General features: G+C 46.0%; 1 protein-coding gene across 7 annotated transcripts in view; it reads left to right on the forward strand.

Moving 5' to 3' along the window:
• Positions 1 to 20,926, forward strand: part of EXD3 (exonuclease 3'-5' domain containing 3) — a 505,315-nt gene that overhangs the window by 256,839 nt on the left and 227,550 nt on the right. The window contains exon 21 of one of the 7 annotated variants that reach the window (XM_067561573.1): positions 19,624 to 19,847. The exons of the other annotated variants lie outside the window; for them this stretch is intronic. Within the exon in view, the coding sequence (XP_067417674.1) occupies positions 19,624 to 19,674 (51 nt within the window). The 3' untranslated portion in view covers positions 19,675 to 19,847. Of the gene's footprint in view, positions 1 to 19,623; positions 19,848 to 20,926 lie in introns of those variants that run through there. 7 annotated transcript variants of the gene reach the window in all.

Consider the following 20,926-nt stretch of genomic DNA (forward strand, 5'->3'; position numbering starts at 1 on the left):
TCTGGGCCTACTCATAAACGAGCAGAAGTCAACTCTATCTCCAGTCCAGCGGATAGAGTTTATAGGTACAGTTCTCGACTCCACCCACTATCCTACTGGAGCCTCGGTTCCGAGCCATGACAAATCTCATCATGCACATTTGAGCCTACCCTCTCATGACCTCCCAGACATGCCTCAAGCTGCTGGGGTACCTGGCAGCCTGTACTTACATGATATGATATGTGCATCTCTATGCCTCAGATCTCTACAGTTGTGGCTGGCCTTGGTATACACCCTGAGCAGACACAGTTTGGACCGTTTGGTCACAGTCCTGCTGCATGTCTTGTTATCCCTGAATTGGTGGACAAGCCCACATTCAATGATGGAGGGCATACCCTTCAAGGGATTATCCCCCTCTGTGACACTGGCCTCAGATGCCTCAGACTTAGGTTGGGGAGCCCACCTGTACTATCTCAGCACACAAGGCATCTGGTCACAGGAGGATCGCTGCCTTCATATAAATGTCAGAGAGCTCAAGGAAATATGTCTGGCTTGTCGGTGTTCCTTCCCTATGTGACTGGCAGAGGTGTCCAAATCCTGACGGACAATACTGCCGCGGTGTTCTAGGTCAACCAGCAAGGCGGAGCCCATTCATCAGCCATATGCCAAAAAGCTCTCCGCTTGTGGAACTTCTGTGCTGTGATGTAGCGAGGGCAAAGGGCAGTAGGAGAGTGCTCGAAGGGAGGTGTGTAAGCCCCAGAATGCTCAGGGCTCTGTTCCTGGAAGACTAGCCAGAAGTCATTAGGGGGCAGTTAGGAGCAGCTCAGGCCAGTTAAGGCCCTGCCAGGTGCTTGATAAAAACCCTCTGGTCTAGATAGACAGTGCGTGAGCCGGGAGGAGTAGGAGTGCCGTGCCGTGCCGTGCGGAGGAGGAGGAGGAGGAGTAGAGCAGAAAGGAGTGCCGAGAAAGGTACTGGGCCTGGGAGGGGGAAGCCTGCCCCTGGCAGGACTGAGTTACTCCCTCAGGCACGGGGGCCTGGGTAAGGAAGCCCAGCCCTAGGTGGCAAGAGTGCAAGACTGGAGGAGCCAGAAGGACAGAAGGGGGAAATTAGCCCAGGGGAAAGACTGCAGCTCTGTATACGGTGCCAGCAGCACAAAACTGCTACTCATAGGGCCCCTGGGCTGGGACCCGGAGGAGCGGGCATGCCCGGGTCCCTACCCCCTTCCCTGGGGAGTCAGGAGAGCTGGTGATGCCCAGGCCCACTACGAGAGGCAAAAGCGTGAGACCCACTAGGGTGGAGCTGGCCATTTGCCACCGTGTGCAGAACGACATTCATGCAGTGGTTCCACATCTCCCAGGTCCCAGGATGACACTAGCAGACCTTCTCAGCAGGTCCTTTCCATCTTGCCGCAGGTTGTCACTCCACTCGGAGGTTGTGAGCATTATCTGCCAGAACTGGGGGACTCTCCGAGTGACCTTTTCATGTCCAAGCAGGACAGGAAGTGACACCAGTTCTGCTCAATCCATGGTCTTGACAAAGGCTCCCTATCCAATGCCTTCCTTCTTCCGGGATCACTCATGTAAGCCTTCCTGCTAATACCACTGATCCACAAGGTCCTGATAAAGATCAAGCGTGAAAAGGCGAACGTGATCCTGGTAGCTCCTACATGGCCACAACAATACTGGCTTGGCATGTTATTGAAGCTATCAACAGCAACCCCACTGGAACATCCACTATGGCCGGACTTCCTTTCCCAGAACCACACCCATCTTCTACATCCTGGCCTAGCGTCCCTGCACCAGACAGCACAGTGTTTGCATGGCTAAACACAGACGAGCGGACTTGCTCAGCTCAGATTCAGCAGGTCCTGGTGGGCAGCAGTGAATCCTCCACCACAGCGACATATCTGACCAAATGGAAGAGATTCGCCTGTTGGGCTTCAAACCAGATTCTCTCTCCTTACCAAGCTTCGATTCAGTCTATATTAAACTACTCATTGTATCTTGAACATCAGGGTCTGGCCCTCTCATCGTTAAAGGTTCACCTGGCGGTCATTTCGGTCTTCCACCCTCCGGTCCAAGGTAGATCAGTCTTTTCTTACGACATGACGATCAGGTTCCTAAAAGCCCTGGAAAGAGTTTACCCTCAAGTCAGGATCCTATACCTCCTTGGGACTTGAACCTAGTTCTGTCAAGACTCACGGGTCTCCCCTTCGAACATTTGGCTGCCTGTTCTCTGCTGCTGCTCTCCTGGAAAGTTTCCTTCTTCGAGTGCTTGCTCATGTCCATTCCCAACTTAGGTGTGTGTGCGCGCGCCACATGAACCAGTGCTGGAAAACTTTTTCCCCTAATGGTACCTGTATGAGCCGGTTCTAGCACCCCCTGCAGTGGCATGCACATGTGTCCGCATATAGGCACTGCCGGCTCCCCCTCCCTCCCTCTCAGTTCCTTCTTGCCGCCAGTGACAGTGCTGGAATGTCTCTTGCCTTTGCAAGTTCTCTCGCTAAACATAGTGGTTTATTCTCTTTTCTAGTGTACATAGTTTGTTTTCTTAGTTCTAGTTAGTTGTTAGAGTCCCAGGGTCGGGGCATGCCCCGTTCCCTGGGATTTAAACTCTGCGCTTCCTGTAAAAAGTCTATGCCACACAGCGACCTGCATCAGAGTTGTTTAAAGCGTTTGGGTGAAGCGCATGTTAGTGAGAAGTGTAAAATCTGCAAAAGTTTTCACCCATGGACTAAGAAAGACAGAGATATTCGTCTCTGGGCTATCCTGATGGAGTCGGCACTCAGACCAGTGTCAGAGCCCAGCAGATCGGACTCAGCACTGAGCACAAAGGCTTCGGTGCGCAGTGCGCCTCTGGTGTCATCTTCCTCCTCTTGGCACCTGTCATCATTTCCGGTACTGAAAAAGAGTCGGAAGAAGAGTCGTGCAGAACGCGGTCGCTCGCCCGTGGAGAAAGGCAAAGGGGATCAGGCGAGACCCATGTTGGGCCGCCACTCCTCCCTGCCTCAGAAGGGTCCCTCGCCACTGCAAGTATCGACCCCAGCACTGGGTCCTCCTCTGATTCCTGGTAGCGGTAGAGGCCCTCACCACTTAGTGGTGTCATTGACACCTTCCAGGCTGTGAAGGACCTGCTGACACTGCCCATGCCACCAATGGGTAATGTGTCAAGGGACAGATCAGCTCGACAGTCTCTGTCTTCGAGACACCATTTGCCGGTGCATACGCGCTCCCTGGAGTAAAAACCAAGCTCTCTGGGTCAGGATAGCGCCGGACCGGGCTCCCGCAGTCGGTTTCTGGAGACCAGGTACCAGGCTGAACACTGAAGGTCACCTGGTCCAAGACATGTTTCTCCGGCACCAGGGCCCTGCTCGTCTAGCACTTATAGGAAGCCTATGGGAGTGTGGCTGCAGGGACAATGGCCCGGTCTGTGGCCTTATTGGTGGGGTTTTTGTGTGGGCATGCCGCAAACCAGTTCCAGGAGAGGAACATCGGCGCCGCACTCCTCCATTCCCTAGATTTCGGCACTGCACCTGGATTCAGACTCTGACCGGGATGGCTCACATGCATTGAGCCTGGGGGGAACCACCACACCCAGGGCAGAGGTCCCTCCCCCAGCCCAGCTGCTGGCCTCTTACTCATCATCTCCAGACGAGGTGGTCGCAGGACCCTCGGCTGCAGTGCTGGTAGATGACTTCAAGGCACATCAGGACTTGTTGAAAAGGGTCGCCCCCAACTTGGGCCTCAAAATAGAGGAGGTGGATGAGCCAGTCAACAAGCTCCTTGGAATTTTGGCCTCGGCAGTCCCTAGCATGGTGGCCCTCCTGGTCCATGAGGGAGTTTTTCAACTGGCCAAGGCCCTGTGGCAAACTCCGGCCTCTCTGTCCCCCACCTCTGAGAGGGTAGAGAGAAAATATTATGTACTGGCTAAAGGGTTTGAATATTTTTATACCCACCCCGGGCCGGGGTCCCTGGTTGTCACATCCACCCTCCTTCCCCTCAGTCGGAGTTCCAGCAAGAAAGAACTGAGAGGACTGAGAAACTGGTGGCGCCTATATGGGGGCGCATGTGTGCGCTGCTGCAGGGGGTACTAGAGCTGGCTCATACGGATACCACTAGGGGAAAAAGTTTTCCGGCACTGGTGCATGTGATGTGCACACACACCTAAGTTGGGAATGGACATGAGCAACACATCTCGAAGAACAACAGTTACAGGTAAGTAACCATTCTTTCCTGGTGGTGGTGACTTCAGCAAGAAGGGTCTCCAAGATCAGAGTGCTCACTTTGGAACCGCTATATACAGTGTTCCATAAAGACAAGGTCCAGCTGTGACCCCACCCAGCCTTCTTACCAAAGATGGTGTCACAGTTTCACAACAACCAGGACATATTCCTCCCAGTGTTCTTCCCAAAACCACACAGATCTAGTGAGGAATGTTGGTTGCACACCCTGGATGTTAGACGAACCTTGGCCTTCTACTTCGAAAGGACTAAACCCTTCCACAGGTCAATGCAGCTCTTGGTTGCAATGGCAGAAAGGATGAAAGGCCTGCTGGTCTCCTCCCAGAGGATTTCCTCATGGATAGCCTCTTGCATCAAGTTCTGCTATGAACAGGCAAAGGTACCTCCACCAGAGATCATTACAGCCCACTCTACCAGGGCTCAAGCCTCATTGGCAGCCTTCCTGGCACAGCTGCCGATCCAAGACCTGTGAAGAGCAGTTACCTGGTCCTCGATCCACACCTTCACATCCCATTTCGCCATCACCCAGCAGGCCTGGGACAATGCCTGCTTCGGCAGAGCAGTATTGCAAACAGCACATCCATGAACTCTGAGCCCACCTCCAGGGATACTGCTTGCAAGTCACCTCACGTGGAATCGACATGAGCAAGCACTTGAAGAAGAAAAAACACTTACTAACCTTTCGTAACGGTTGTTCTTCGAGATGTGTTGTTCATGTCGATTCCATGACCTGCCCTCCATCCCCACTGTCGGAGTTGATAGCAAGAAGGAACTGAGGGGGTGCAGGGCTGGCAGCATCACATACACCGGTGCATGAGCTTGGAGCTCCAGAGGAGGCCACAGCCAGGCCTACGGATATCACTAAGGTAAAAATATCCGGTAGCCGTGCACATGGGCATGCACACACCTAACATAACATGGAATAGACATAAGCAACGCATCTCGAAGGCCAACAGTTACGAAAGGTTAGTAACCATGATTTGTTGTTGTTGGTATCTATTGCCAGCCTTCAGTGCTGGGTAACAGGTGCTATACTGGCGCAGTGCACATGGGCTCATTCTGCCGTCTTGATCCTGGTTGGAATTAACACCTGACGCTAGCACAGAAGGCAAAGAAAAAAGCATAATGTCCTGACCAGTTCTGCAGTGTGATATACAAGTAGAAAAAATGTCTTTCTGACCTCTGCAGCCAGTCAGCTTATGCCCTGGAGCACGAGGCCTGAATAATTTCCAGCATGAAACTAGCATTCCACTGCATTATCTTACATGTATAGCACAGGGCACACAAAAAAAAAAAAAAAAAAGGAAAGAAAGAAAAAAGCTTGACTGGGCCTAATTCTCAGCAGCGAGCCTGCACAGTTGTGCCTGGTTCCCACAGACTGTACACTTTCCTGCCAAGATTTCAGTATCTTCAGAAATCCAGTGGAGCATGAAGGTCACAGCAAGGGAAGAGTGACAGCCTGGGATTTTTTTCCCCTTTCACCAGCTAGGAGCAGACTGTTGTCTCTCTATCATGTTGACTGTTTTCATAGGGTTAGCGTGAAGTTTATATTTTACACAGACCAGAAGAAGTCAAATATGGGAATGCAGCTGATCAGCTGTGTTTCTTCAAGGAATACGATCTCATGTTGCAGATTTTCTTTTTCAGTGTCTGCAAAAGCTTCCCTTCAAATTTCCCATTCAAAATTTTGCCTGGAGATCCTTTTTGTGTGTGTGTGTGTGTGTGTATGTAAGAACTTCTCCAGGTTCTGGTTTGTGTACTGATATATCTTTTCTCATTTCACTTGCAAAGCTATAGGTGAATATTAAACTTTGAAAAAATAGCATTGGTTATGAAGTTTGCTGTATTTCACAGTGCCAAAACTGATAAAGCCAAATTAGCCATTAACATTCAATTGTCCTCAGCTTACAAAGCAAATGTTTTCATTTGAGGATTGTTGTCCTTATTTCTTGGAGCTGTACTAGTCCTGCTGCACTGAATGAAATCAAGGTATGGACGTGCATTTTTTTTCCTGGAGTGCAATACCAGCAAGCAATATGCTGGTTTTAGCCAATGGAAACAGAGGCAGCGAATAATATCCCAAAGTGAAAATGGCACTTGTATTTAGATTAGCATAGGAGAGAAGACACAATGTAACGCAAATTAAACTTCCTTTTATAGAGCTCTGTAGGAGGCTTTCCCCCTTCGCTTGGTTTTGGACTGATCAGTGAAGTGTATTAGTCAGCACTGATTCTGGTGCGCTGGGAGAAAGTAAGGAAAGGTCATAGGGTAGCAGTGATAGAGTAACTATACGGAAAATGTAGAATTCTCAGTAGAAGGCAGTGACACAGCTATAACTCCCATGTGTCCAAAAGAAACTGTCCCCATGTTTTCTCTCCAATGTCATGAGAAAACGGGATTTGTAGCCAATTTAAATTCTGTTGGTTTGTAGTCCCCTGTGCTTCTTAGGGGTCAGAGTTCAGTATGTTGACTATGTCAAGAAGTCACAATTTCTATTTCTCTTTCTGTTCAGTAAGATTTAGAGCTTTTCTTTTTTTGTCCATTGTTGCCCTTATCATGTTTATTATTCACACTCAGGTCATATTAATGATGCGGTGCTCAATTCTGCCAGTGTATATAGTACAGTGTATCATGCCTACTGATTCCAGTCGTAGCCTTTGTCAGATCCGTCATTTCTTGCCAACATCAAGTTTACATTTTACATTTGTTCTGCAGTGCTGCTACTTTGGACTTGCATAGCAATGTTCATCTGGGGATCTTAAACACTAACCCACACCTGTCCAGAAAGGGGACAATTTCTGCCATTTATATGGTTGGTAGTATGAAGTATATCACACCCAACATCAAAGAAACCCTTGTTGCTATGGCCAAGAATTCAGAGTAGTTCGTCTTTGGTGCGGGAGCAGTGCTGTTTCAGCTGTCGATAGGAAAGCATTCTCCGTCAAAATCTAATAGATGGGGAAGTTAGTGAGCAACATATACAGGACTTGCGCCTTTCAGGGAACTTTACTCCCCCGAAGGTGCATGTGCCTGATGACAGTAAAATAACATGTTGCACTTTTACAGCCCCTTTCATCCAAGGATCTCAGTGTGTTTAAGAAACAGAAACAGGTAAAGCCTCATAATACTCTGGTGAAATATGAGAAGAGTGGTCTATAGCATGTTAAATGACTTTCCCAAGGACGCACAGCAAGTCAGTAGCAGAGTCAATAATAGACTCCAGGCGTCCTGATAAAACCAAACTAGGTAACAATGCTTTAATGCAGAGCAGGTTTATATGTGACTAAACTGAAATGTTGTCTTGGAGTCAGTCGCTGGCAATAGTAGCTCAGGCTAAAAGTGTTGTTTCCCTCCCCACGCTTCCCAGCTCCTCTTTTATAACCAACTTGGCTGAAGCAGTGTGGGTCTAGAACAAAATCCCAGCAGAAACATAAGCTTCTGTTGAAACGGAAGAACATAAATAACCTCTGATTTCCCATGATGACATGAACGATGTGGCCAAGAGAGAAAAAAAATAGAGTGAGAGCACACGCATAAGAGTTTTGGCCAAAATGGAAATGAAAAGATCAGCTCATGGTTCTTGGGGATGATAGTGAGGTTTTAAGAAAATTGGATTTGGATAAATTTCCAGTCTAGATACAGTCTTTGTTGCCTATTTTAATTCAATTTGGAATTCACTGGAGTGTCGTGACTTGACATCTGGAACAATGGAGCCGTGGGGGAGAGAGTAGAGGAAGGCTACTGAGGATGGCAGAGAAGTCATGGACCTAAATCAGCTGGAGATCATGGAGGGCTAGTGGAAGGGAAGAAGATGGGTTGGTGGATGGACAGAGGGACCTCAGCAATGGAGAGATCAAGGGGCAATGTTTAGAGGAGACAAAGTCAAGTGAGTGGCCATCTTGATGAGAGGGAGTATTGATCGAGGTGGGAGAACAACAGGCAGGTGGGATGTCAAATGGAAGCAGAAGTCCTGAGAATGAGAGAGGGATGTTGTATGGAAAAGGACTGTAAAAAATCACTAAGGCCAAACATGGTGATGTTTTGTTTTGTTTTTGCACATTAGAGTAACCTGTGATTTTATTTAGTTTGCTGCTGCCGCCGTGTTTTCTCACACTCCTCCTGACTTTGACTATTTAAACAAGTTGGGTCATAAACCAAAAGTAAAAAAGCACAATGAATTTTTCACCATTCAAAGAAAAAGACTATTGAATGATCTAGCTTGCCCTCCCTATAGCAAACCCATGCGTTTACACCCTGCATTACCCCTTCCCTGTCTCTGGCAGATCTCACATTGCACCAAGTTCTGGCGTTAGGTCATTCCTCCCCAAAAGAAGGCCTTCCCTGTATCAGCAGCGGTTAGTGGCTTTTACTGGTAAGCTCATATTACCCCAGTGAAAATAATCGGTTATGCAAAGTTACGCCATTTAGATTAGGTTTCTTATTTGTGGCCAGTGAGGTGTGAAAGTGAAAGCTAATCTGCACTGCAAGCCCTGGGGTCATCTGGTGTATGCTAACTCGTCATGATACCTTTACATTTGGCTCATGGGGACAGAGCAGGCCCTGCAATACAATTCGAAGGAAAACAAAACACAGATAGTCAGTTTACATCAATGCACTGCAGCTTGGTATGTCAGCAGAATACTGCTCTGCAATCTTAACAGGTACAGAATGGTCTTAACAAAGAAGAAACTACCAAACAAAAGGAAGTGGTGAGGCGTGGGCCTGGCAGTTGGCCCAAGGACTTTCCTAGAGACTAATGCTTGTCGGACCATTATTCACGGGGCCCGGCACAGATTAGACCCCTGGGTCCAAAGCAGTGTTCACATCAGTATTACCTGACGGCCGATGGTTTCTCTTACAGGCTCCCCTGGCTGCCCACTTAGGTGAGCAGTACAAGCAGCAGGCATTGTTAAATGCTCCTCTTTAGCATGCAGATTCCATGCAGACAGACTGAGCGGGTTTGATTACAAAGGCTTCTTTCTTTCTTCCTTTCTTTCTTGTTATAACCTTCCCTATTGCCGCCACTTCACTGCCAACCTCAAGATTTTAGTGTGGGGTCAGAAAAGGTAGTCACTCTTCAGATCTGCCCCCCAATGTGTCTGCATCACATGGCTCATTTCTCTGACACTAACATGACTTTTCTTCTGTTACTCTGGTAGAGCCAGTAAGGTTATAGGCAAGAACGTGGCAGTCTGTTGTGCCTCAGGCATCCTCAGCAAAACAGTCAGCTCCCACACTTCACAGAAAACCTGTTTGAGCAATGTTTTAAAAACTATTTATTGTTTTCTTACCCCTCTAAAGCCAAGTTGCTTTAGTGCCATGAGTCAAAGAGGCTTCAAAGGGAGAGAGAAATGATAACAAATACATTTACAAGACTCAAAAAATTACTCAAAAGAGATTTCATATACACAGTGTCAAGACCTTAATGCCTGGTGTTGCGTAATCTGTTAGCGCTAGCAAAAGATCACCTTCTACCATAGGGCAGAAGGATTCCCAATTCCCCAAAAGCAGAAAGCCCCCATTTCTAGATCTGGCTGTTCTCAAAATACTTTACCTTAAACCTGTCACTAGTGCCCATCCTGTATCTCAAAGAGAGGAGAAAACAAATTATGTGGGTTTTCTGCTTCTTCAGTGGCAGATATTTGAGATGTTCAAAAGAGTGGCATGATAGTTGATGGATTATGGACAGAGTGCAGGTGATATGGTCAAAGGTGAAGGATATATGTAAGTTATCACATGGATGAAATCCAGACTAGCAAGACTTCACTGAACTGAGCTTTCCAACTCTTTGGAGAGCTTTCTGCCCCTTTAGCTTCGGGAATTGTTAGTAAAATATTTGTTCTGGTTTGTTATAGTGCTTAGAGCAGGGGACAGGAGTCTGGATTCCTGGGTTCTGCCTGTGTCTCAGCCATTCCTACACGGGGTGACTTTGGGCAGATCACTTCATCTCTCTGTGCCTCTGTTTCCTCTGGGAAGCGGGGTAACAAGAGTGATCAACCATCACAGGGACTGTTAGGCTAACCCATAGTAAATGCTTTAGGATCTCTTGATGATAGGTGCAAGGGAGGGGTCAAGTTCTGTTAGATGGTCACATAATTTCCAAACATGAAGAGCACAGTCATGGTAGTACAACAGGCATCACAACAGAAATAATAGACATATATTTGAAAGGCAGTAAAAGCTCATGCCTTCTGTGTTCTGTGCCTTTATAAAGTGTCATTCATGTTCAGTTTAGTGTCACAGACAATGCTTCTTATTTTTTAATAAAAAACACATCATCAGTGACCCTTTAAAGTCCTCACTGAGAATTCCAGTATTTTGTTATCGTTGATTTGAAGAATCCCTGCCTGTAACAGGAGCTTCTCCTGATAGCTACCTCTGCTGAGCTTTGTAAAACTCTGCAATTCAGACCCATGCTATAGATAGTTTTAAATGGCTAATGATGGGCCTCCTGGAAGATTTCTGCCACTCTTAAAGACCTCCCAGCTTTAAAAGTTGCAGGATGTCCTTTTTCAGTGCCCAAGGGCAGGAGGAATGTGCAGAGACAGATTCTCCAGCTGGATAAGGCTGGTTATTTTTTCAGTTACAAGCAAAGAATAATTCACGTGTCTATGCCTTATTACTTAGCAGAAGAGAGAGAGCTGTGTCAATAGGGGATATCAAATAAATGTACTGAGTTGCTAGAAAGCAGATTTGGGCAGAAATCCTTAGATGATTTGAAGTCATATTACTTTGAAAATGTGTCAGTGTTACGCTAAATCAAACAAACAAACAAAACCAAAAGAGCTTGAATAATTGGAGCTGTCGACTATTACTGAATGTATGTGAGAGCTACAACAATATTTATTTTTTCCAATGGTGTAACAATGGTGTGGCAATATCTATAGACTAAGAGTAACATTTTCAAATATGTCTGAGTGACATTTTTCAGAAGTGGTGTAAGCACTTAGGAGCCCAAGTCTTATTGAAAGTCAGTGACTAAATCACTTTGGAAAATGGGATCCAGGCTCCCAAGACACTGAAGCACTTTTGAAAACGTTACTCTCAGCTCAGTTTGTTCCTGTCATGGCTTTCACGAGAGAGGATTTTTTTCCTTCTGTTTGGGTCTCTTCTTTCCAATGTCTGTATTTTGGTGGCCCTTGGGGACAGTGAATATTGTCACTCTCTTGCCTAGCTCAGGTATTGTTCAGGAAATCCCTTAGATGTCAAACAGCCAGCATGAGAGCAGGCTGACTCCGAGCAGTTTCTGCAGCTTTAATTCGATGAGCATGGGGTGTCAGAAGCGTCGCGCCCCAGGCCAGTGTTTTAGTAAGTTAGTTAACGTGAAATATTTTTAAAACGTTAAAGAAAACATTTCATGGTTAAAGTTGTTTGTGCCTGACAGATCCGCATGTAAATATGGTGGGCCCTAGTTTGCAGTCATTTCCAAAGACCGTGTAGAGAATGGTGGGGCTCAGCGAGCACTACTCTTTCCTCCTATTTTTCCCTGTGCCAGACCTGTAAAGGGGTGCCCCTCCCCCCTGGACAGCTGGACCTATGCAGTACACCCCCTCCCCTGGGCCATGTGGGCTTGGGGGGAATTTTTGGGAGGAGCCAGAGAATCTAAGGGTACATCTACACTAACGGTGACATGTAGAGTAGAGACACTGCACAGCCAGCTAGCGCAGGTATAAATAGCCGTGTAGACAGTGAGGCACAGCTTAGGCGAGCTGAGTGCCCTGCATGCTTGAATCCTTGGCTTAGGGTGTGTGTCCCGCATGGCTCTCTACATGCCCAAACCTCCCCCCGCTGCCTCCCCTGCTAGAGCCTTTCCCTGATCCCTGCAGCTGTGCTTCGCCGTGACAAGTGTGGACACAGCCTGACTTACCCTGCCCTGCCTGGCTACACGAGTAATGCCTGTACCCCACAGGCTGCCCTAAGGGTAGAGATGCCTGCAGCATCCTCAGCAGGGATTGGTCCACATTCATGTGTCATCAGAGAGCTTAGCACAGTTTGATTCTTTCCCTGTGCTGATTGGCTGTTTGCTCCCGACCCGTCCTACACCATCCCTCACCGTCTCTTGACCGCCACCCGCCCTCTTTGCTCTCCTCCTATCTTCCTCCCCACTTCTGCCCTGCCCCGGTCCCCTCAATCCCCCTCCCTTCAGTGTCCCCTCTCCCCTCCTTTTCTCTCTGTTTAGCTCGTTGATCAGGCTGCTTGTGTGCTGTCTGCCCTTCATCACTGACTTCCTTTCTCTTTATATTGAAGCTTTTTACCATAGGGACTGTTTCTTACTTGTGTACAATGCCCTGCACCAGGAGCTATGCCCTTAGTCAGTCCTTGGCACTACTGTAACACAAATAATAATGGAGGAATGGCCCCCACAACGATAGGCTTGGAATGTCACCAGCTTACCAAGGTGGGCCAAATTCAGCCCCAAGTGTCCTGGGGTAAATGGAGGTAGCTCCCATGGGAGCCTGTTAACAGTGGTGTAACTTACTCATCATGTTGGTCAGAAGGCAGCTGTAAGTGGAATTAATGTAATTAGCATTGATTTGACAGTCAGTGGGTGTGCAAAATGAATGTAACTAACACACCATTGGTGGGAAGGAATTGCAGCTAATGTGGCTTAAAGATGAAGCAACTTACCTGCAATAACATCCATCGTACCTTCCCCAGCACTCAGAGGGACAAATTCAACGCTGGCATAAATCCGTCAGCTCCTATTGCATTGACATCTGATATCAGTGAGAGTTACACCAGCTTAAGCCAAGATGTGAAATCAATCCCCAAAGATTTATAAATTGGTGTAAATTCCACATGGGGAAGGGCTCCAGCAATGGCATACACACTGCGTGCCAAAAGTGGGTGGAAGTTAGGCTACCTTTCACATCTGTTTTCTGATAATCTGATGTGTAATTGATGTGTAATTTACAGAGACAAGGTGGGTGAGGTAATATCTTTTATTTGATCAACTTCTGTTGATGCGAGAGACAAGCTTTCGAGTTTACACAGAACTCTTCTCTTGGGCCACCTGAAGAAGCATTCTGTGTAAACTCAAAAGCTTAACTTTCTCACCAACATAAGTTAATTCAATAAAAGAAATTACCTTACCCACCTCATCTCTCTAGTATCCTGGGACCAACACGGCTACAAGAACACTGTGTAATTTGTAGCAACTTCTGCATCACTGGTGAATATGGTCAATAATCATTAAACACATTGCTCGGATGGTTCATGCTGAGAAGGAGTCGTCCCTTGGATTAGAATATGTATTCCCACAGGGAGCTGAAGGTTCCTTACTAGACCTTGTAGGAGACAACTATGCAGGATTTATTCACAAATACAATGGAAGTCCAATGGCCAGTATAAATCCTTGTCCCCATTTAACTAAAGAGTCACTCTTTCACTCCCAAAATCCAATAATTTAAATATTTATTCCTCATATGCAAAAAAAATTGTCATTAAAGAAAAAATGGTCAGTTACATCTAGGCACCCCTTTCCCTGTTCTGCTGTTGTACAAAGTAGTTAAAATTTTCACAACCTAAAGGTAAAACTTGATGTATGCAGATGGAGAGAGGAAGCTAGTGGTGGATGATTTACTTCAAATGCCCTACAGCTACCAGGTTATAAATGAGGAGGAAGAAAACCAAGAGCACACAGATCTGAACCAGAGGAAATGCATGAAGCCTTGACGTGACCTTATGTAAATTACAAATGATGGACATAACTGAGCCCCTTTTTGTAGGCGTTGTAAACACCAGGATAACAAAAAGCTAGAGCTGCAACGACCTCCAGATAGCACATATTGTTAAATGGCTACGTTCAGCTAAAAAGCAGGTTGGGATTCCGTGATCTGCCCAGCCCAGAAACCAGACATTGTGCTTCTTCAATCAAGATTTTGGTTTTGAAGTTGTGGATTCAAAACTCTAGAATTATTTTTTTCTCATTTAAATTGTGATTGTTACAGAAGGAGCCCAGCAGATTACAAAATGAAGGATTCCCCTCATTGTGGTTACTGTGCATTTGTATCCAGATTAGGGGCAACGTTACTAACCACAATTTGTTTTGTTTTTATTTTGCAGTTTACTTTCAGTTTCTTTTCGCTTGGCCTTGAGTCTTTTCTCTCTTTCAGTAGCGTTTATAGACCAGGCTCATACCCTTCCAACATAATTCCTGCAGACAGGACTTTCTGTTACCCCAATTTCACCCCTTTCCAGTGAGTCATCCTTGAAGTCTTTCACCTCCAGGTCATTGGTTTGTATCTGGATAGCCACTAGTGAATGACAGCCATTATCATTTGATGGTTCTTCAGTAGCGTGGTTTCAATGAGTTGTTGGTTTCAGTTTAGTTCCTAATGGACAAACGCCTCCTTTAAAATACCCCCACCAGACTTGGCATCCCTATCCAATGGCAGCTTTGGCAGAGAGGTCAAAGATTGAAGAATGTGTGAGTCCTCTTACCTCTTGAGATGGTTCCTGTACTGTGAAGAGCACGTGCTGCCCCGATACGTCTGTAATATAGATGAATGCCTTCACTACCTAGCGTGGTCACCCCAAGCCTATTCAGTGTTTGCTATTTGGCATGTTGATATTTTGTGTAAACGTTTCTTTTGACGGTACCATTGAGAATAAGGTTCACTGCCAGCAGCACATTTTCCTAGTGGAGGAAAAATGTTCATTTTTGCCATTTTTTAAACTAACGATGGTCTGGACCACAAATGTCATCTGTCGCAACAGGATGAATGGCATCTCCCAGCCCCAAGAGCTGCACAGAGCTGCAAATGTGACACTTTGAATGGAGCTGCTTCAGGACACAGCTACTGAATCTCTGAGCTCTCGCCACCAAAATATATTTTTCAAACTGGAAGCTAATGTATGTTTCTTGCAGCAACTTGAGGAAGTCTGATGTGCCTTCAGATATTAACAATGAGTGGACCATTTATGCCACCATACAGATGGGAGGAGACTGGCTCATGAAATGAGCACGTGATTTCAGCCCAGCTCCTACTGGGGAAATGTCCCTGTTGCACTTTCCGTGATCCTGGTATTACCAGTGAGTACAAGGAAATCAGCTCTCCCTGGGAGTCTCCAGCCCAAGCTAAATCCTTTCTTGAAGTTGGTTCCTGTCCTGGAAAGGGTAAAAAAGAAGGAGCCTCTTTCTTAGTGTGTTATACTGTGGCAGAATCCATCATTGAAACGAGGGCCTCGTGGGCAGAATTGCTGGGCCATTTTGACAAAATGAGATTACTCCTGCATTCCCTCCACAGTGTGTGCACCTCAAGCAGATACTTTCCTTCTTCACATTAATTTACTTCCAATAACAATATGAATACAGTGATTTATATCATAGAATCATAGAACATTAGAGTTGGAAGGGACCTCAGGAGGTGTCTAGTCCAACCCCCTGCTCAAAGCAGGACTAACCTCAGCTAAATCATCCCAGCCAGGGCTTTGTCAAGCTGCAGCTTAAAAACCTCTGAAGTTGGAGATTCCATCATATCCCTAGGTAACCCATTCCAGTGCTTCACTACCCTCCCAAGTGAAAAAGCTTTTCCTAATATCCAACCTAGACCTCCCCCACTGCAACTTGAGACCATTGCTCCTTGTTCTGTCATCTACCACCACTGAGAACAGCCTAGCTCCATACTCCCTGGAACCCCCTTTCAGGTAGTTAAAGGCTGCTATCAAATCCCTCCTCATTCTTCTCTTCTTCAGATTAAACAAGTCTAGTTCCCTTAGCCTCTCCTCATAAGTCTTGTGCTCCAGCCCCCTAATCATTTTTGTTGCCCTCCGCTGGACTCTCTCCAACTTGTCCTCATCCTTTTTGTAGTGGGGGGCCCAAAACTAGATACAATACTGCAAATGCAGCCTCAGCAATGCTGAATAGAGGGGAATAATCACTTCCCTCCATCTGCTGGCAATGCTCCTACTAATGCAGCCCAATATGCTATTAGCTTTCTTGGCAACTAGGGCACACTGCTGACTCATATCCAGTTTCTTATCCACTGTAACTCCCAGGTCCTTTTCTGCAGAACTTCTGCCTAGCCCATCGGTCCCCAGTCTGTAGCTGTGCATGGGATTCTTCTGTCCAAAGTGGAGGATTCTGCACTTGTCCTTGTTGAACCTCATCAGATTTATTTTGGCCCAATCCTCCAATTTGTCTGGGTCACTCTGCATCCTATCACTACCCTCCTCTGTATCTACCACTCCCCCTAGCTTAGTGTCATCTGCAAACCTGCTGAGAGTGCAATCTACCCCATCTTCCAGATCATTAATGAAGATGTTGAACAAAACTGGCCCCAGGACCGACCCCTGGGGCACTCTGCTTGTGACCGGCTGCCAGCTAGACATGGAGCCATTGATCACTGCTCGTTGAGCCCGATGATCTACCCAGCTCTCTATCCAATTTCTTCCCAATTTGTGATTGCTCCAACGAGAGATCATTATCATTCTTATAGGGCTGTCATTTTGTTTTTTCCAGTGTTAGTTATTTGATTTTGTTGGGCTGGGATTTTCCAAGAAGCCTACAAGAGTTAGGTGCCCAAGTCTCATTGAATTTCCATGGGAGTTGGGCACCTAAATCCCTTAGGCTCTGTTCAGAATCCCAGCCTTGTTTCCTTATTGTGATGTGTATAAAGAAGGGAAAGGAGGCCCAGATGCCAAAACCAGAAATGAGCAGCCAGCCACTGAAGATGAACCCCTCCCCCCAGCCTGGAATAATGCAAACACAGCTTTACACATTCAGCTGTTTGTTAGTCCAAGTGCAGCTCTTTGTCGTTGGAGTAGCCTGACCGAAGAAGTGCATTCTGAAGCAAAGGAGACAGTGCCTGTTTGCAAGTGGTGGAGCCCGGCTGAGCTGCTTTGTCAGAGGAACAGCCTGCTGCTGCAGAGGACAATCTGATGGCATCCTTTGGAGACTATTTGGGGGGATTTCCTACCTTAGACCAAAAGCCCTAACTTACCTGTACTCATTCAACAACAAAAGCAAGCAAGAAACCGAATGTCTATCCCTTTGAGAGAGGCTGGAAAATCTTCCGTGTATTTAAAGTTCCCATGGCTGCAGTTTGAAATTGGCACAGAGTTGGCCAGGGGTTATCTCAGGTCACGTACTCAAATAGTTGTAGATAAAACTAGGGCCTGTTTGGATTGCAAATCTCCAGAGGGCTTTTCCTCTGTGAGCGAGGTAATGATATTGCAAGAGGACATGAGCCAAAATAAAGATTCGACTCCATGTGCAGTAGCTTAGTAGAATAAAATGAGTGATGGGAAAAAAATGAGATTGTCTGTTTTCATTACATGTTATTTTTCTGAAGTTGCCATTGGGATGAAAGAATTACACTGAGGAGAGGGAATCATGCAATGAGTCCACATCCAAGACTCGGTTTATCATGCTGCCACTGGATGGAAATCATACTAGCTGAAAGAGGAGGAGAAGAGGGACCCAGTCTGGAGCTTGTAATAACCACTCTTTGCATCTATTTGTATGTCCCTGTGGGCTGATATCCGAAAGTGGACATGCGCACCATTTGTGGCAGTGCTGAGCTACTGCACTCCCATAATGCGAAGCTCTCTGAGCATCATGGAGCGGTAATCAAGTGCTCAGTGTTCTGGGTCCTGCTTGAAGGGGTTTTCCTTTGTCATCTGTTGACCCTCCATTTCCAATAAAACCTTATCAGTTGTGGCAAATACACAAAGAAAACCGTTACATGGTTTTTGGAGGCTAAAAAGGGACTATGACTCAGCCAAACCCTTCTGCAGACCCTTGGGGCTTTTATGGGAAACAATTTATTCACTATACAGGCCTGGACAATAGATAGAGCACATTAGTACAAAAAGTGCCTGCCAGTATTTTTCCGAGTTCCCATTAGTGAAAAATGTATGCTTGTAATAACAACTTTCTGCCTTACAGCTCAGCTGCTGCTGTGTTGTCTGCAGTTTCATAGTTGGTTATCAGGGAAATAAATGAAATTACAAACACAAGACGGCAAAGCAGGGAGGAAAGTTGGATGTTGGGGCTTCAGCTTCCTGGGGCGCTCTCAGACACCACAGCTGATGGGCACTGCTATACGAACATTAATGGACAGGTTGAGAATGAGCGAAGTAGAGAGCAAGAGGCAAGCAGCCCTCAACACATACGTTGTCACCCCTCCATATAGCATAGTGAGGGGTTCAGTGCTTTGAAGAGCTGTTTACTGAGCACCTGCACCAGAAGCGCTATCTTTTGGGAGACTGAATGGAATTCCTAATTTTGGCACATGAACTTCCAGCCTGTGTCCCTTCCCCCACCTGTGACAGCATGCAGTGAGATTAACAGCTGAGGCTGATGTGGCAGCGCTTCTCAGGCCTCAGAGGTGACCACTTTGGGATAATCTGCACAAGCAGGCTGTGGTGAGCCAGTCCTCTTGTACGTTGGTGGAGGCTCTTCCTATGTTGCTGCGTATTCATTACTTGAGCTTTTAGTTCCGGCATATAGTAAAGTGAGAGGAATCCGTCTGCCCCACCTTTAACATCTATATCCAGAGTGGCTGGGCAATCCTGCAGACCTGCAGGGTTGTGGTTGTGTACTTCAGATTTTCTTTGTGATGGGTGGCACATAGGCAGTGTTACATGTTTTATGATCAGAAAGGGGAGGAGGTTAGTGCTAAGTGATCCTATTTTAGTGCCATAAGGGATATTGTCTGACTTCCATAGGGACACCAAGAGTTCACCATAGACTTGCTCTATGTCCTTCAGGATGTTACACTGAAAATTAAAGTAAGCAAATAATATACTTTATGAATTTCTCTTCTGATTCTTGTCTGAAATTGCCTGCAAATTGCTTACAGTTTTCCTCCATTCAGTAATTTATTTCTGACTTGAAGTTACTTGCTGAAGAATTTCAGTCTGGGATCTTTGAAGGCATCTGAGAAAGTTCAGAGCTCAATTCACACTGCATTTCAATGGGATTTGTGCACAAAACTCCTTTAGGGTCTTTTGAAAATCCCAGTTTCAGTCAATAGTGCTTGGCGTGATATTAGCCCAAGAAGTTCATTGGAGTATTTTGAAATTTGACTTGCTGAATTGTTTGATTGGTATGTTTCTGTTCCCTTATTGGAAAAGGATGACTGTTCCCCGATTGGTTGAGAAGAACTGTTAGAACCAGGTTTCCAAGGCAGATTCTCATATTTACATCTTCAAAAGTCAATTTCTGTGAACATTCCCCAGAATTTTCTTAAAAAGTGAATTTTTTAAAAAAGGAAATCTCTATTCAGTATTCACACAACTCCTCTTGTTCTGCAGATCATCACCATAATGGCAACTCAGTACATGATCCAGCTTACACTTACATATAAAAGTATTGTAGAGGAATTCTTTACTAAGCTGGGAAAACAAACTTAGAATTTCCTGGTCACCTTGGTTAACGACTATCTGTTTCTCCTAGGGTTTTTCTAAGAACTCACTGCTACAAGATCTGAGTGCTGGACAGACATAACATTGCGTATTTCTTGATGTATTTGTTTTAATACTCTCATCTCAAAAGGCAAATTGCTAATAAAATATTTTAGATCTATAATCCTCCATCAAAAGTACTTATGGACCACTAAGGTTCTTTCCTTGAATGCGGGGGCATACTGAAAACAAATGCTAAATTATCACTAAGGAGGAGAGAGACTAAAAATAGAATACGTAACACTTGTAAAGTTCTTTATGTCTTCAAAGTGCTGTGCAAACCTTAGCCTTTTTTCATGGGAGACTTGTGTGAAAATCCTTCTCTAAGGCTTGGTCTACGCTTACCCCGGCGATTCGGTGGCAGTCAACAGGAGTTACGCAAACTACGCAGAAAACTTGCGTAATTCCCGTTGACTGCTGCGCTTCTCTTCTGCGCGCCATCTTCACTGCACTGTCCCGACAGGAACTATGTTCCCGTCGACGCAGCGCTACACCACTTGCAGGGGTGGATTAATAGCGTTGACTTCTAGATCGACTGTGCAGGTCTTCACTGACCGCTCAGTCAATCCAGATAAGTCGATCTGACGGCGGCAACTTTGCCGCCATCAGTGTAGACATAGCCTAAGTCACTGGAAGGGAGGAGTCTGAGTCCCATACTTATTTCCTTTTATTCCTCACTTTAGCACATTTGTTGGTCACTGCTCAAAAGGGACCGAGGAGTGGAACAAGAGTTGATGTCACAGGTCAAACTTGAGGTGGGAGAGATATTTTGCTATCTAAGGAAAAGAGTAATTAATTAATTAAACTTACAGCCTTTGAGTGGTTTAGTATGGAGGCATGTCCTGCTTGTTTCATGCCCAGTGTAAAGTAGAACTGATCAGAAATACTCTGAAAGCATGACTTGTTTATAACAATCATAAAGTTATACACCCACAGGAGAGGGAGGTCAGATACTGCGCCCGCCATCAGCTCAGCCTAATAGTTAATTTACTAACACATTCAACTGGCTTTTAACTTTTCACTGGAGACTTTCTGCATTTTTGCTTATGGGTGACTTGTGCTAATTTGGCATCTGCTCCCAGGGCAGTTTTAATTTTCCTTTCAGCACAAACACTTAGCTACAACAATAGGAAAACGCCTGTGCTTTTATGGGGGGTGCTGGTGAAAGTAGCTCAGGTAGGAGAAGTGTGAGTAGGGGCAGCTGTTGTCTTTGGCTCAGAACACATGCTGAAAATCTACCTCAATTAAACCCAGCTTCTAAAACCGCAGATAAATGGAAAGGCCAAATGTTCAGC

The sequence above is a fragment of the Emydura macquarii genome, unplaced genomic scaffold, assembly GCF_026122565.2.
Source record: "Emydura macquarii macquarii isolate MOO-44397 ecotype Brisbane River unplaced genomic scaffold, CSIRO-AGI_Emac_v2 contig_2417, whole genome shotgun sequence".
Classification (NCBI taxonomy): domain Eukaryota; kingdom Metazoa; phylum Chordata; order Testudines; family Chelidae; genus Emydura; species Emydura macquarii.